This window comes from Sardina pilchardus, chromosome 4 (genome assembly GCF_963854185.1).
Source record: "Sardina pilchardus chromosome 4, fSarPil1.1, whole genome shotgun sequence".
NCBI lineage: Eukaryota > Metazoa > Chordata > Actinopteri > Clupeiformes > Clupeidae > Sardina > Sardina pilchardus.
In genome coordinates, this window is record NC_084997.1 from 29,038,105 (window position 1) to 29,054,794 (window position 16,690).

General features: G+C 45.1%; 1 protein-coding gene across 1 annotated transcript in view; it reads left to right on the forward strand.

Moving 5' to 3' along the window:
- The window catches only part of gad1a (glutamate decarboxylase 1a), an 18,912-nt gene extending 9,493 nt beyond the window's left edge, over positions 1-9,419 (forward strand). The window contains exons 7-17 of the mRNA XM_062534916.1: positions 1,668-1,780; positions 2,692-2,807; positions 4,242-4,321; positions 4,537-4,591; positions 5,025-5,141; positions 5,803-5,867; positions 6,102-6,180; positions 6,452-6,601; positions 7,024-7,131; positions 8,250-8,339; positions 9,080-9,419. Of these exons, the coding sequence (XP_062390900.1) occupies positions 1,668-1,780; positions 2,692-2,807; positions 4,242-4,321; positions 4,537-4,591; positions 5,025-5,141; positions 5,803-5,867; positions 6,102-6,180; positions 6,452-6,601; positions 7,024-7,131; positions 8,250-8,339; positions 9,080-9,253 (1,147 nt within the window). The 3' untranslated portion in view covers positions 9,254-9,419. The remainder of the gene's footprint in view (positions 1-1,667; positions 1,781-2,691; positions 2,808-4,241; positions 4,322-4,536; positions 4,592-5,024; positions 5,142-5,802; positions 5,868-6,101; positions 6,181-6,451; positions 6,602-7,023; positions 7,132-8,249; positions 8,340-9,079) is intronic.
- Positions 9,420-16,690: the final 7,271 nt, after the last annotated feature.

The window sequence follows — 16,690 nt, forward strand, 5'->3', positions numbered from 1 at the left end:
TTTTCTAATAATTTTTTTCCTGCTTTTTGCTGTTCGCTGGACGGTTTTCTGCCTGAGGGGTTTCTATACTAGTGGTGTTTGGTGTTTGGTACACTGATAATGTGAGAGATTCTCTTCTGCCACACAGATCAACACGAGAGCTTTTATTTGCAAAGGAAAATTGTTTCAGGTTCAGCAAATACGTTTCTTGCTTGTTGTTAATCCCACTTGCTTGTTATTAATCACACATTATGGTGATTTTATCACTTTATTAGTTCTGTGCCCAGTTCAGGGCAGTAACATTTTCTACTGCCCTAATGCTATAAATATGTAATCAATATTAATCATGACGATGATGATGATGATGATGATGACTATGATAATTATTATTATTATGGTTGTTGTTGGCATTACAGTATCATTTTAGTGAACTTATACCTAAATATAACTTACACTGCACACACTCGTGCCATTAGGATGACACCCACCACATTTTAGAGCAGTCGGATGAGTGGTTCGAGAGTTATGCGTGGAACAGACAGACAGAGTGACACACAGACAGACACAACTTTAGTAGAGACCCTGACACTACCATTGCACTACAGAAGGTACATCATTTTAGTGAACTCCAGAACCCCAGGCCCCTCCAGTTCTTCAGAGAATGTACCCATCAACTTTAGTGATCATCAGTTAGATTTAGCTGAGTGCTCAGGAGTGAAACCCACTGAAATCTACCAGTTCATATTGTTGCTAATTAAAGAATCATGCTATTATGTTGCATGGACTGTTTTAGCTGTGTGAGTGAGGAGGTTCGCTCCCACTAATGGATAGATACTCAGCCTTAATTGTGCCTGACAATGATGTGCTGTCCCTAATGAAGACTGTAGACTCCCTGAGTGCTGTCATAAGATGCCTTGATTGAGTTGAGAGCTTTTTGACAGGGCCTCAAACCATTTGTCCATTAGTGCACACAGAGACACACGCATCTCCCTGCACATCTACTATACTCTATTAGGAGTGCAGCACAGGATACTTTATAAGGAGAGAGCAGGGTTATTCAACAGGAGAGAGCAGGGTTATTCCACAGGAGAGAGCAGGGTTATTCCACAGGAGAGAGCAGGGTTATTCAACAGGAGAGAGCAGGGGCAGCAGGGTTCCTTGAATTTCCCCTTGGGGATCAATAAAGTATCTATCTATCTATCTATCTATCTATCTATCTATCTATCTATCTATCTATCTATTTAGAAGGAGAGAGCAGAGTTCTTTAACAGGAGAGAGAAGGGTTCTTTTATTACATCATTGTGATTTTGAACTTGATTCTTGACTCGAACTTCCCTACACACACACACACACACACACACACACACACACACACACACACACACACACACACACACACACACACACACACACACACACACACACACACACACATCAGTGTTGTCATCATCATTGCTGTAAGCCATGTCCGAGATCATGTGTATACATATGAATGGGTTCAGATACTGTACATAATATGAAATAGCCCCAGTCTCTCTCTTTCACTCTCTCTCACTCACTCACTCACTCACTCACTCATGCACCACACACACACACACACACACACACACACACACACACACACACACACACACACACACACACCTACAGTACCTTTGCTGACCAGTGGTTCTGGTGTGCTGTTGCAGGTTCACGTATGAAATAGCCCCGGTGTTCGTGCTGATGGAGCAGATCACGCTGAGGAAGATGAGGGAGCTGGTTGGCTGGCCTGTCGGAGAGGGAGACGGCATCTTCTCACCAGGTCAGTATAGGCCAGGAGTCCTTGACCTTTATCCTCTCACTAGGTCAGTACAGGCCAGGAGTCCTTGACCTTTATCCTCTCACTAGGTCAGTACAGGCCAGGAGTCCTTGACCTTTATCCTCTCACTAGGTCAGTACAGGCCAGGAGTCCTTGACCTTTATCCTCTCACTAGGTCAGTACAGGCCAGGAGTCCTTGACCTTTATCCTCTCACTAGGTCAGTACAGGCCAGGAGTCCTTGAACTCTTGACCTTTATCTTCTCACTAGGTCAGTAAGAGCTACTTTTTTGTTTTGAGTATATTTGGGCTTTTTGCCATTATTTCAAGTGAAGATTGACAGGAATTGAGTGGAAGAGAGAGAGATACTACAGCTCAATGAGCTTTGTATGGATTTCAAGGCTCCTTTCATTTCATTAAATGTTTTAACCGGTTACAATGTTTTAACAAGTGACTGTTATTTATGATGCACATCTTGAACAATCTGTTGGAGTATTAATTATGTAATTCAGTCAACAATGTGCGGTAGAGCGATCTTATAATTGCTATTTAAATAATGTTCCTGCAATCTACCTGCACCTAACCAGGCTGTGCATAGACCTTGGATTTATTTGGATCTCTTAGTGTCAGTTTTTATTGCAATCAGAAATAACGTTTTCCATTTGGATTGGATCATCTTCAGGTCCTGAATGTTTGGCCAATGCATAATACAATTAATCAATTAATGCATGAAGCAAAATCATCCATTTGGAGGTTCTGAAGTCAGAATTCAGGTTAGAGTCTGATGGTTTATTGGAGATACACCTAATGGCTATGTGTGTGTGTGTGTGCGTGCACGTGTGTGTGTGTGTGTGTGTGTGTGTGTGTGTGTGTGTGTGTTTGTGTGTGTGTTTGTTGTGTTCTGTGCTGTCTGCAGGGGGCGCCATTTCCAACATGTACAGCGTGATGGTGGCCCGGTACAAGCACTTCCCTGAGATCAAGACCAAAGGCATGGCTGCGGCACCCAGACTGGTCCTCTTCACCTCAGAGCACGTGCGTCCTGTCTACTGCCTGATTCAAATGTTCAAGGCTCGGTGGGGTGGGGGCTAGGGTCTAAAGAAGTACTCAAAGAGCCTGCAAGGGATGCTTTCTGCTTTTACAATATAATAAATGGAATGGTGTGATTATGGAGGACTGTCATGAAATTTATGCAGCTCATTAGGTGATCTCCGGGGACTAGGGGACGTATCGATCTCATGGGGAGGACATATTTTCAAGCGTTAAAGACTTCTGTAATCACAGGAGCGAGGCCGACGTCGGCCATGAAATGTGACATCTGAACGCAGCAACTCCCAGAAGGGAATGTGCAGACACTCCCCCGAATCAATGAAAGAAATAATACGTTTGGGGAGATAAACTCTCTCCTGTTCCTGTCTGGCAGGGACACTGTATGGCCTGATTCAAACAAGCCACACGGACTTTCTCATTACTTCATTCTCAGATCGTGAGAAAAGCTTTGAGTTTGGTTCCCCCGTCTTCTCCTACTCTAGTGCTACTGCAAGTGATCAATGTAAATGCTAGGCAGGAATGTGTGAGAATTTTGGATAAAAGGCAGACATGACGAAGAGCTGAATTGAAATTCAACAAACACTCAGGGTGTATGTATTTTATTTGAGTTAAAAAAAAAAATGTGTCAATATATTACGATTATTTATTTATTAATGTAAAGCCCTTATTCCAGCATCCATGTTTGTTCACTGAGAACTAGGAACTAGACCTCATTTGTTATCTTGAACACACCTCCGATTCTGGCCTCGATCTGGTGGTTCGATCCCAGCTGCGAATGACTCGCCATCTGGCTGGAGAAATGGCAAAGGTCCAATTCACAGCCACCCAGACCGCTCCAGATGCTCTCGTTCATCACAGTGCTCAAGGCTCACGCAGGAGAGACGCTCTGCATACACAACATCCTGAGTAGAAGAACTTTGGTAACACTTTACTCGAAGGTATCTACATACTGTAAGAGTGACAGGACACATAAACCCTAACCCTAACTCTTACCGTAATCTCTAACCCTAATCCTAATCCCATCCCTAACTCTAACTGTAGCCTCTAACCCTAGCCCTGATCCTAACCCTAATTTTAACCCTAATTTGACATGACAGAAACTAAATGATGCTTAATGACAAAGCGTTATGTTATAAACGTTTATGACTTCTTTATAATGTTTATAGTGTGTACATATTCATGACAGTGTCGTGTCACTCCTATATCGATACCTTCAAGTAAAGTGTAGCTGAAACATTTGGTGTTTTGAACGACCTCTGAGAGGAGTACATGTAATTGGAATAACTGATTAGCCATATTTCTGCATGACTGTTAGTGGGGATCTATACAGCCCTGCGCGGTCTTATCCGATCTCATTAGCTGCACTGGAGCAGAGATAACTTCTCCGTAATGAATATTGATCTCTGGTTGTTTTTGTAGAGTCACTACTCCATAAAGAAGGCCAGCGCTGCCCTAGGGTTTGGGACAGAAAATCTCATTCTCCTCAGCACAGATGAGAGGTAAGAGAGAGAGAGAGAGAGAGAGAGGGAGAGAGAGAGAGAGAGAGAGAGAGAGAGATAAATGAGTGAGCGTGTATGTGAGGGGTTGTGAGCGCATGAGAGTGTGTGTGTGTGTGTCTGTGTGTGTGTGTGTGTAGGAGGATATAAGGGGTTGTGAGTGAAATCATGAGTGTCTGTGTGTGTGCTTGTGTGTAAGAGCTTTTTCTGTGTCTCAGGGGAAGAGTGATTCCAGCTGATCTGGAGGCAAAGGTCATCGCTGCAAAGCAAAAGGTCACAGAATTACCCGATTACTCAGATTACACTGGAAATACACACTGTAAATAAAATGCCACTTGGGCATAATGCAATGTAAGAATATATGGTATAACAACTTGCCATAGCTATATCAAATACAAAGATATATTTCATATTCATCATGGCTGTATAGACTTAGAAGCTCTGGCATCTGTCTGAAGTGTCTCTCATATCCATTCTGCAGAGATATGTTCCTATGTGTGAAGTGTCTCTCATTCCCATTCTGCAGGGATATGTTCCTATGTCTGAAGTGTCTCTCATACCCATTCTGCAGGGATATGTTCCTATGTGTGAAGTGTCTCTCATACCCATTCTGCAGGGATATGTTCCTATGTGTGAAGTGTCTCTCATATCCATTCTGCAGGGATATGTTCCTATGTCTGACGTGTCTCTCATATCCATTCTGCAGGGATATGTTCCTATGTTTGTCAACGCCACTGCGGGTTCCACGGTATACGGCGCTTTCGACCCCATCAACGACATCGCCGACATCTGTGAGAAGTACGGCATGTGGCTTCATGTGGACGTAAGGCAGTCGAGCGGAACGACCTTTCTATCTCTGTGTCTATAGTTCTTAATGTCTATATATCATATCTATATTGCTAGATCTTTATTGGCTTAATTTGAATGCGTCGGGGCCGTTTTACCACCTTGAACGTGCATTTCTTTCTGTGAACTGAATGCCGTGCTGTCAACTATCAATTTGCCAATTTAATGGATGATTCTGTTCAATACTCCCACATGTCACTCAAGTTATACAGTACGTAGCTATATGTCATGCAGGAGATAATATCTGTACCTGTTCTTGGTTCCATATCATTACATGTCTTCTGTTAGGAAACTTTTTATGTATAATTCTCACATTCTAAATGATAATGTATGCATGCATTATAACATATATAGCATACATGTTCTGAGAATGACTGTTGTTAGCACTGGTGTTATATTAGCGATGAATTCCTGATAGACTACTTTGCTGTGCCCTGACATCAATTTCATCCCACTTTATAAGAGTCCCTTGACAACATGCTACTGTATTCTACTGTTGGGCTGTTTCTTCAGATTATACTGTGTTGATATTTGCTTTATTTCATTGAGTCTCATGTGTTTTATATGTGTTGTTGTGGTTGCTGTTGATGTTGTTTTGTTATTTTTGTTGATGTTGTTTTGTTGTTGATGATGTGTAGGGAGCCTGGGGAGGAGGGTTACTCATGTCCAAAAAGCACAGACACAAGCTGAATGGCATTGAGAGGTAAGACACACACACACACACACACACACACACACACACACACATGCACACACACACGCATATACATATATACACACACCCACACACACCCACACACATATACACACACATGCACACACGCACACACACACACACACACACACACACACACACACACACACACACACACACACACACACACACACACACACACATAATTAAATATGTCCTGTCCTGTCCCCTCTCGTGCTGCAGGGCCAACTCGGTGACATGGAACCCTCATAAGATGATGGGAGTTCCGCTGCAGTGCTCTGCCATACTGGTCAGGGAGAGGGTGAGAGAACATTTGTGTTGTTTAGTAATGTTCTGTTGTTGGGGAATGTGGTGTTTGGTAATGTGATTTATATTTGGTAATGAGAAGTTGTTTGGTCGTGTGATGTTGTTTGGTTTAGTGGTTTTGTTCCATAATGTGATGCTGTTTGGTAATGTGGCGTTTGTTACAGTAATGTAATGCTGTTTTGAAAATGTCATGTTGCTTGGTTGTTTGATGGTGTGGTGTTGTTTGGTGATGTGGCGTGACCCTGTTAGCTGTGTGTTGGTTTCAGGGTCTGCTGCAGGGCTGCAACTCCATGTGTGCCGGCTACCTGTTCCAGCCAGACAAACAGTACGACGTCACCTACGACACGGGGGACAAGGCCATCCAGTGTGGGCGCCACGTGGACATCTTCAAGTTCTGGCTCATGTGGAAGGCAAAGGTCTGTTTGTGTGTGTGTGTGTGTGTGTGTGTGTGTGTGAGAGAGAGAATGTGTTTGTGTGTGTGTCTGTGTGTGTGTGTGTGTGTGTGTGTGCTAGTAAATACACATACTTTAAGTGTATTTCAACTGTAACTAACGGATACAGAGTCATGACTGCAGATTTGACTGCAATCTAGGGCTCTGCCCTGTTCCGGTGATGCTAACCCAACGCTAGCCTAACGCAAACCCAACACTAGCCTAATGCTAACCCAATGCTAACCTAATGCTAACCAAACACTAGCCTAATGCTAACCCAACACTAGTCTAAGCTGACTCAACACTAGCCTAACTCTAACCCAAGACTAGCCTAATACTGACCCAACGCTAACCTAATGCTAACCCAACACTAACCCATCACTCTGTTTCTCTCTTTCTCCCCCCAGGGAACAGAGGGCTTTGAGAGACACATAGACCGATGTCTGGAGCTGTCCGAGTACCTGTACAACAAGATCAGGAATCGGGAGGGTTACCAGATGGTCTTTGAGGGAGAGGTGAGGCATTGCTTGATTCATGGGTGTTTTTCAGTTGTTCAAGGCTGTAATGCAAGCGCCATACTCATGGGCACATGTGGGGAGATATGTTATCCCAATGTTTAGGACTCATCACCCCTGTAATAAATGTAGTCTTTTCTGCACTGTTTCTATACTCTGTTACTAAGTATGAAAGTCGTGCACTAGTAGCGAGTTATGTCATTTTCTCCAAGATTGTTTTAATCTATGACTTACAAGTAAGAAAGAAAACAGTTTGGCAAATAAAGTCAAACCCACCCTTGTCTAAGACATGCTTACGTACTTTTAATAGCTTCTTTGAAGGTACTGTAGTGCCACTTTGATTTATATTTTGAAGTATTATGCCATTGAAGACTATTATAACATTTTAGGTATCACTGTAGGGTGAATGAATGCATACACACACACACACACACACACACACACACACACACACACACACACACACACACACACACACACACACACACACACACACACACACACACACACTCTCTCTCTTATCCCACCATTGCTCCTTTAAGGCAAGTTCATTTGGGGAGTACACGGGCACAAAGAGGAACATGAAAGCTTAGTGAAGTGCAAAATGGGATTTTGAAGACGGACGAGTACACTGTGGAGGCGCAGAGCAGGAGATGGGGAGAAGAGTGGGCTTGAGCTTTATGCAGATTCATGAGTGTGGGTCATTGGGTAGAGTGTGGGCTATCAGCCATCAATCATCTGCTCACTCTCACACACATGCACGCACGTACAAACGCACTCACTCACTCACTCACTTACTCTCGCACTCACTCGCTTTCTCTTTCCTTCTCTCTCATGTGTGTACAGTATACAGTATGCATAGGCATGAACCCACGAACGCACGCACGCACCCACGCAAGCAGACATATACACACACATACACACACACAAGCACACACACACAGTCACACACCACCAGTAAAAACTCTCTCTGTCTGTCTCTCTCTCTGTCTCATACACACACACACACACACACACACACACACACACACACACACACAATCACCACCAGTAAAAAACACTGTTCTATCTGGCTGACTGCGTTTCCTCTATCTCGCCTCCTTGTTCTGCCTCCGCAGCCCCAGCACACCAACGTGTGTTTCTGGTACATTCCGCCGAGCCTTCGGGACGTGCCGGACGGTGACGAGCGCAGGCAGAGACTGCACAAGGTACGGAACGACGCTGTGCTCCGCTCCTCTCTGATGGGGTGGCTGTTTTCTCATCTACTGAGCTAATCTCGCAAAGGCCAAATCCATCATGTGATTGATGATACAAATTTGGGTTTCTTGTTTTACAACTGCCATGGAATTTCTTTTTAAGTTTCAAGTTTCATGGTTAAGTGTACGACGTACTTAGACCTTGCTTGGCATGAAGAATATGGCAATTCACCTTCAGCTCTAAACTTTAAACTTCCACTGCAGAAGAAAGAAAAAAAAAATAGCAGATTATTTCCTTTCTCCTCAACATGATGTATCTCAATTTAACATCAATATGAGATTTTGGCCATTTTCTCATATTTCTTTAGGCTACATTTTTTCTCAATTCCTTCCTCTGTGTGGTGTATTAAATAACAGTGATTTCTTACTACATGATAAACACTTTGACCAGGTGTAGTCAATGGGAAAAGTAGGAAATACAATGCCATAAACAAATACTGTAAGTCTCGCACAGCTACAGAGGAGCTATTCTCTGTCTTCACTCCTCCCTTGGCTAGCTGTGTACCTCCAAAGAAACAGTGATGTCCTATTGAATAATGCTCACTCTTTAATCAGATGCATGCAATGGGAAATATAATCAAATAAACGAAATGTTAGCTGTTTAGTTAATATAAATAAACATAAATAGTGTTATTTATTTATTCTCTCTCCTTGTTTATTTATTCTGTCTCCTGGCTCTTTCTGTGTGGCAGGTGGCCCCCAAGATTAAGGCCATGATGATGGAGTCAGGCACCACTATGGTCGGATACCAGCCACAGGGCACCAAGGTCAACTTCTTCCGCATGGTGATATCCAACCCGGCAGCCATGCACTCCGACATCGACTTCCTCATCGACGAGATCGAGAGACTGGGACAGGACTTGTAAAGGCCCAGCGAGGTGTTGCCTTGTGTTTTAGCATTGTTGACATACTGTACCTTAGAGTGAGCACACTGCGGCATTCCTACTCTGATACTAACTTTCTCGTAGAGAAGAACACACACATGCAACGCAACTAAAACTCAAGTGACTCAACTTTTATTTTATCATTAGAGTGTCTGACTTTCTCTCTCTCTCTCTTAGACTAAGGATATAGAGAGAGGGAGAGAGAGAGAGAGAGAGAGAGCAGCTTTTAAGAAACATCAAGGGTGTATCAAGTTGAGAATGTATTGATTGAAACAGTTTCAAAGAAGTGTATAGCACATAGTCCAAATGAAGTTACATTGTTATGCAAATATCATGAAAAGCTTTGCATTATGGGATGTTGCCAGAGGAACCCTGGGAGTCTACTTGTGAGATATAACAGGTAGTAATAACACACCAAAAAGTAGCAATCTGAAGTGGAGCGATTCGCCCAAAACGTCACACACAGTGAATTATTCATGGGACGTTTTTTTTTGGTGTGTGAGTTATTTTTCTACCTGTTTTATCTGATGTTTGACTCTTCATCCAATATATGTTTGGGGATGTGCTTGTCTTTCCTCCAGGCCCAAAGGACCAATTATCCAAAACAGTGACACAGTCATTTTAAAGGAACTCAGTGCAATATTGCCATTAGTAATACAGGTTGGGCAATTATGTCAAATGATTCCTGTCTATTTCAATTGTGCCAGACCTGTTCTTTGTTTAGCGTCGTAAACGTCACTGTTTTAATCCATCTCATTGCGTACTCTGGAGGTCTTAAGACAGTGAGAACATCCCAGCATTAGCTCTATAGAGCCTCAGCTGTAGCACCTGCATCAAGCCATTTTTTTTCCACTGCCTTCTACTGAGTGTAAATACCTCGTAGTCGTTAAATCCTTAACTGAGTTGTCCCACGTACTGTACTAGACAAGTTCCCTAGACTTTGTACATGACACACGTACAATACAATCACACATACATACAGATACAATCACATGGGGGATTGGATTAGACATAGGAGTATATTGTTATAATGTTTGTTATGTATTGTCAACACTGGTGTGTTTGTGTTGTCTATGTGTCTGTTACTGGAGTCTGAACCCAGAGGCACCACAGTATAACTGTTGACCCCCCCCAACCCTCCCCCTCCTCCTCCTCTCCCTCTGAGCCGTCTCTGTAATGACGAGGGGAACGTTGTGCTGTTTGTGCTGTGTCTGCTGTCAGTGTCACAAGTAGGCTTCGCCCCGTCCCAGAATGCACTGCGGTGGTAGATCTGGGCCAGATCTGGCCCATGTCAGAGCCAGAGGTGCATTCAAAAATATGCAAAAAGGCCAGCGTTTTTCAAAATGTTTTTGTTGATGTTGTTGTTTGTGAACTGCGATGAAAGCACACAAATCGTTTGAGGAGGTAGTGTAGTTACGTTCAAAGTAAACGTTATCGCCTCTGTTTGCCTAATTTGAACTCACTTTGGATCTGGCCCATATGTGGCCCAGTGTTGGCTGGGTTCTGGGACAGCTATGTTTGTAGAGATTTTGTGTAAATTGCTGAACAATGTTATACTGGCCTCTGTGATCAACATTTTTTCTCAACAAGAAAACTTGAAACAGACACACCAATGATTACACTGCAAATATTTAAAAAGATGAATATTTATAACTAGATATCAAATATGTGTGGGACCATGTAGATTTTTGCTCCATTTGTAAAGCATCCTTGTTTATATTTTCAAAGATTATATGACCATGAAAGACATTTTGGAATAGTTTTAATTATTAGAGCCAATTCTGTGCATTTGTGTACCAAAGATGGTGAACTCAACACATTTATGAACATTATTGTACAAATGCAAGTCCTCCTACAGATTGTCTGATATTGAATATGTAAAATATTTATGTAGAAATCTATGTACCAACACCTGTAACCTTAGTGCAATCAATGTGGTGAAAGTGTGATTTTGTCACTACTTAATGAATTGAATGTAGGGGGTTTAATTTATATATATATGAGTATGGTGTTAATTGTTTCTGGGATAAGAATATTCTAAAGTGAAAAGCACAACAGATATTGAGCTGCGATTTGCAGATTGTTTATTAAGTCAGTCGACTTACTAGGAAGTGGATTAATAATCAGTCACATGTATTGATTGTACAAAGTGTGAACTGCGCACACAATAAATGTGACTATTATACAAAATGAAGGGGGCCAAAAAAATAAACATATCGTTACAAGAATCGCTTTGTGTCCTGACCTGACAGCACGTTTGTGCTTTTATTACTTCTCCCAGAAGTCTTAGAGAACATGATAATTGGTACAATTTAACTGCTAAATAACAGCGACTTTCTTTTAGAAATATATGACATAATGATAGTTGCAAAGAGAAACATTTCTTGATGTCTTTTTTGTAATATTTTGTATTATTTAGATTGACCCCTGAGATCATTGCACTATGCTAAAGGTCAAGACCCCAAACCCACTTACTCTAATTCTGTTGGAGAGACCTGAAAAAGGATTTTGAGGGGAATAATGGCACGGAAAATCTAAAAGCGCAGATTTAGTTGGGTGATATTTCAGTTTCTCTCTTTCTGTCTGTCTGTATCTCTCTCTCCCTCTCTCTCTTTACACTCACACACACACACACACACACACACACACACACACACACACAGAGAGACATCCCCCACCCTACCTACCTCTCTCTCTCTCTCTCTCTCTCTCTCTCTCCCTCTCTCCACACACACACACACACACACACACACACACACACACACACACACAGAGCGAGCGCAGTCAGACAGGGGTGCTTTCAGGTCAAGACAGCTTTATGGATGTGGTCAGTGAAGGGGAACTTGAATCTAGCAAAAGCAATTTAGGAGGTGCTTTATGGACACACACACACACACACACACACACACACACACACCCATCACCACCTGACTGGCTGCATGGTGTCTGGGTATGGGTGAGCCCTCACACTTGCATTGGTTAGATATTCTCTGGTGGCAACCAGCAGCCGTGGGACGCAGTCAGCTCTGATCAACTCGCCTCGTTTCGCATGTTTAAAGTGAGTGAGTCAATCAGCGGCTTTGTTTTATTGACATATCAGATTCTAAACTGAGAGTGCTTTACAATAGACACTACTGACATAGCAGATTTAAAACTGAAATAGACAGAAAGTATTGACATATCAGATTTTAAACTGAAAGTGCTTTACAATAGACAGACAGTATTGACATATCAGATTGTAAACTGAAAGTGCTTTACAATAGACACTACTGACATACAGTAGCCGATGTTAAACTGAAAGTGCTTTACAATTGGCATACACTACATGAGTGTGGGCTCTCCATCATTTACAGCTCCAGAGATCATCAATAAACAAAGAGTTTATTGAATAATAAAATTAATCTTTTTTTTTTTTTTTTGTCTGAGGGCACTAATTTGAATCTGCAGCGTTCTCTACGTCAGGCCACAATGCTGCATATACCGTGTTCACTTTGTGACGTGTAGAAATAAGTTGTGTATGGATAAAAGCATCTAGCAAATTCTGGTGGTAAACCAGACCCTGGAATCTTTCAGGTTAAGGGTCTGGCCACGAATAATGAAAACGGCCCAACTTGAGGAGCGGCACCAAGCATGCATTTGGAAATCTCACAGCACGTAATTGGATAACACTACGACCAATGTTTACTCTGACTGATTCTGGACTTCGACGCAATTGGATAACACTACAACCAAAAGCGAAAGTTGTAGCGCTGTCGTCATCAGTTTAGCTTGCCCACTCCTTTTTTGGTTTCCCCCGATGCCTGGGGTAAAATTAACGTGCATCATTGCTCATTGCCAGAGTATCTTGCAGACACAATTCAAATTGTGAATTCCATGATAAAAAGCATCTTCTAAATTAATTCATGAAATGTACTGTAAATCGGTTGACTAAGGTGCGTTTCAAATGACAGGTAGTACAACACTGCAGTCATAGGGCATTGTGTTGTGTGTGATACGAAACGGCCCATCATGTGAAAAGAGAAGACGCCATTGTTACGTTTGTAAAACACTCTTACAGTGCCCGGTTGGGCTTAGTGTATTGTTCTGTCTTTGAGGTTACTGTGGCCTTAAGAGGCGTGTCTGGTTTACGGCAGGTGTCGTGAGTGAGTTAATAAAGAATATGGCGTGCTACTAAACTTGCGTGATTACTGTCTATAGCCAAACACAACATTTGGCGAACGAGGATGGCTGCTTTCGCGATTCCACCTCCCCCACCTTTCTTGCCTGTTCCCGGTGACCCAGCCGTCCCCTGGGACCGATGGCAGACGTCGTTTGAGGATTATTTAGTGGCAATAGGTTACACGGTCCTGCCAGAGGCGAGGAAGTGTGCTCTCCTCCGCCATTGCCTGGGGCAGGAGGGACAACGAATCTTCGCAACGCTCCCGTTAGCGGAGGAGGAAGATGCATACTCTGCAGCCACGACTGCTCTGAAGAATTACTTTAGCTCTGGAAGAAGCCGGCGCATGCATCGTTTTGAGTTTCGTCAGAGAGCTCAGAAGCCAGGTGAGAGCGTTGATCAGTTTGTGTTGGCATTACGTGAGCTGGCCAAGCGCTGTGATTTCGGTACTTTGGAAGATGGACTCATAGTCGACCAATTAATAGAGAAAACGTCCTGTAACCAGTTGAGGGAAAGACTGCTGATAGAATCAGACTCTATGAGTTTGGCAGACGCTTTGGTGCTGGGGAAACAGTTTGAAAAGGCTTTGAAGGAGGCTCGCAAGTTCAGCCGTGCTGTGCTGGAGCCTGTTAAGTCACCTCTGTCGTCAGTTCCGAACACGGACACAGAGGGCGCTGTTGCCGCGATCGAGGTGAGTGACAGCTTGGAGGTACAGAGAGTGGACAGGGGGCCAAGAGAGAGTGGGCCTAAGAGCTGCAACAACTGTGGTTCACCTAAACATGTCGCCAGAGATCCAACCTGCCCTGCCCAAGGAAAGCACTGTCGTCGCTGCAACAAGTTGAACCATTTTGCGCGCTACTGTCGTTCCCCTCCTGCACAGTCTGCCACTGGTGCTGTCTCCATCAACTCAATACAGACCTCCCAGCCCTCATTCAAGCTCTGCACATGCCAGGTGGGGACAGCTCACATCTCGCTCCTGGTGGATACAGGGGCAAAAGTATCAATCCTGAACAAGCACACATATGACTCGTTTTTCAGACATGTGCCTCTTGGAGCCGTAGAAAACCCCCTGTCAGGCTATGGCCATTCCCCCATCTCTACGCTGGGTGTAGCCCGACTCCCTGTCAGATATGACAAGCAGACTGTTCCCGATGCTGAGTTTTGCATCACTCAGAGAGGAGCCAACATTATGGGCCTAGACCTGTTCCTTGCCCTGGGGTTTACAGTGATGGACGCTAGGGGTCTGCGTGTCCTGCAGGTGGGGGGCTCCTGGCCTGATCGCTATCCTCACCTGTTTAAGGGGCTGGGCCACATGTCTGGATTTGTCCACCAGCCCACCATTGACCCATCAGTCTCCCCCGTGATACAGCCTCTCCGGCGCATTCCCCTGGCGCTCCGCGATGCAGTGGAGGCCGAGCTGCGTCACCTGGTGGAGGAGGCTGTGATAGAGCCAGTGGATGCCTCACCTTGGGTGTCGAACCTGGTGATAGCCAAGAAAAAAGGGGGTGGACTACGCCTATGCGTTGACTTGACAGACGTAAATAAAGCCATCATCCCCGACAAGTATCCCCTACCCACAGCCGAGGAACTCACTAGCCATTTTCATGGTTCCACCGTTTTCAGCAAGATGGATTTGCGACACGGTTACCTGCAGGTGCCCCTGGCACAGGCCAGCATGGACCTCACAGCCTTCGTCACGCATGTGGGGGTCTTTCGATACAAACGAATGGCTTTTGGACTTTCATCGGCCCCCAGCTGTTTTCAGAAGATAATGTCACTTATACTGGCTGGTATCCAGGGGGTCTCCATCTTTTTGGATGATGTGGTGGTGCACGCACCCTCAGCCACACTGCATGACACCCGCCTGGAACAGGTGTTTCAGCGGTTCGAACAGCATGGGGTCGTGCTGAATGCTGAGAAGTGCTCATTTGGAGTCAGAGAGGTTGAGTTCCTGGGCTTCAGGCTCTCTAAGGAGGGCATTGCTCCCATTGTGTCTCACACAGAGGCCATTCTGTCCCTGCCTGACCCGCAGTCACCATCTCAGCTCTCCTCCTTCCTCGGGATGGCTGCCTACTACCTCAGGTTCATGCCCCACTTTTCAGACTTGACTGCCCCCCTGCGCCAGCTGCTCAGGAAGGATGCCACCTGGAACTGGACCCCTGCCTGCCACGAAGCTGTGTGTGCCATCAAGCAGCGGCTCACATCCCCTCCCACACTGGCCCACTTTTGCCTGACCGCGCTCACCCTGGTCACCTGTGACGCCTCTGGAGTGGCGCTTGGGGCTGTGCTCTCCCAGATCCATGGGGGGGCAGAACGCCCGGTGGCTTTCGCTTCACGGGCACTCACGCCAGCAGAGCAGAAATACTCCGTAGGGGAGAGGGAGGCCCTGGCCTGCCTGTGGGCATGCGAACGCTGGCATGTCTACCTTTATGGACGGACCTTCACCATACGTACAGATCATCAGGCGCTGACGGCTCTACTAGCGACCAAAGGCTCGGGGCACAGACCTATGAGACTGCACAGGTGGGCTGACCGACTGAATCAGTACAATTTCAGTCTGGAGTTTCTGCCAGGACGCGCCAACACAGTGGCTGACCTCCTGTCAAGAGCTGTCTCCCTGACGAAGGAGACGGATGGTCTGACATCAGACACTGAGAGCGACGAAGACTGGGTCAACATCTTGCATGGGCCTCTCAGCACAGTGGTCACCCTGACGGAACTGCAGCAGGCCTCAGCTGAGGACAGCACACTCACCGCTCTCCGCGCCTTCGTCCAGAATGGCTGGCCGGCCAAGGTGGATGACAACCTGCTTCCCTATTACCGTTTTCGTGATGAGCTGTCCTGCTGGGGGTCGGTGTGTCTCGCTCGTGGTCATCGTGCGCTTGTTCCAGAGACTCTTAGGGCAAGAGTGCTGCACATGGCTCACGAGGGGCACCTGGGGGTGGTCAAGGTGAAACAACGCTGCCGGGATACAGTTTGGTGGCCCCGCATTGACTTGGACGTAGAGGAGCTGGTGCGTAACTGCACCTGCTGCCTTCTGAGCGGGAAGACAGGCCAGCCTTCCACAGCACCCCTGACCCCTACCCCTTGGCCTACCGGGCCTTGGGAACACATCCAAGTCGACCTCTGTGGAGAACTGCATGGGGCACCCGCACACGCACGCTTCCTGCTGGTGGTACATGACCTCCATTCAAAATGGCCAGAGGTTGTGCAACTGACCTCTATCACCTCGAACATCATCATTGGTCACCTGGATCGCCTGT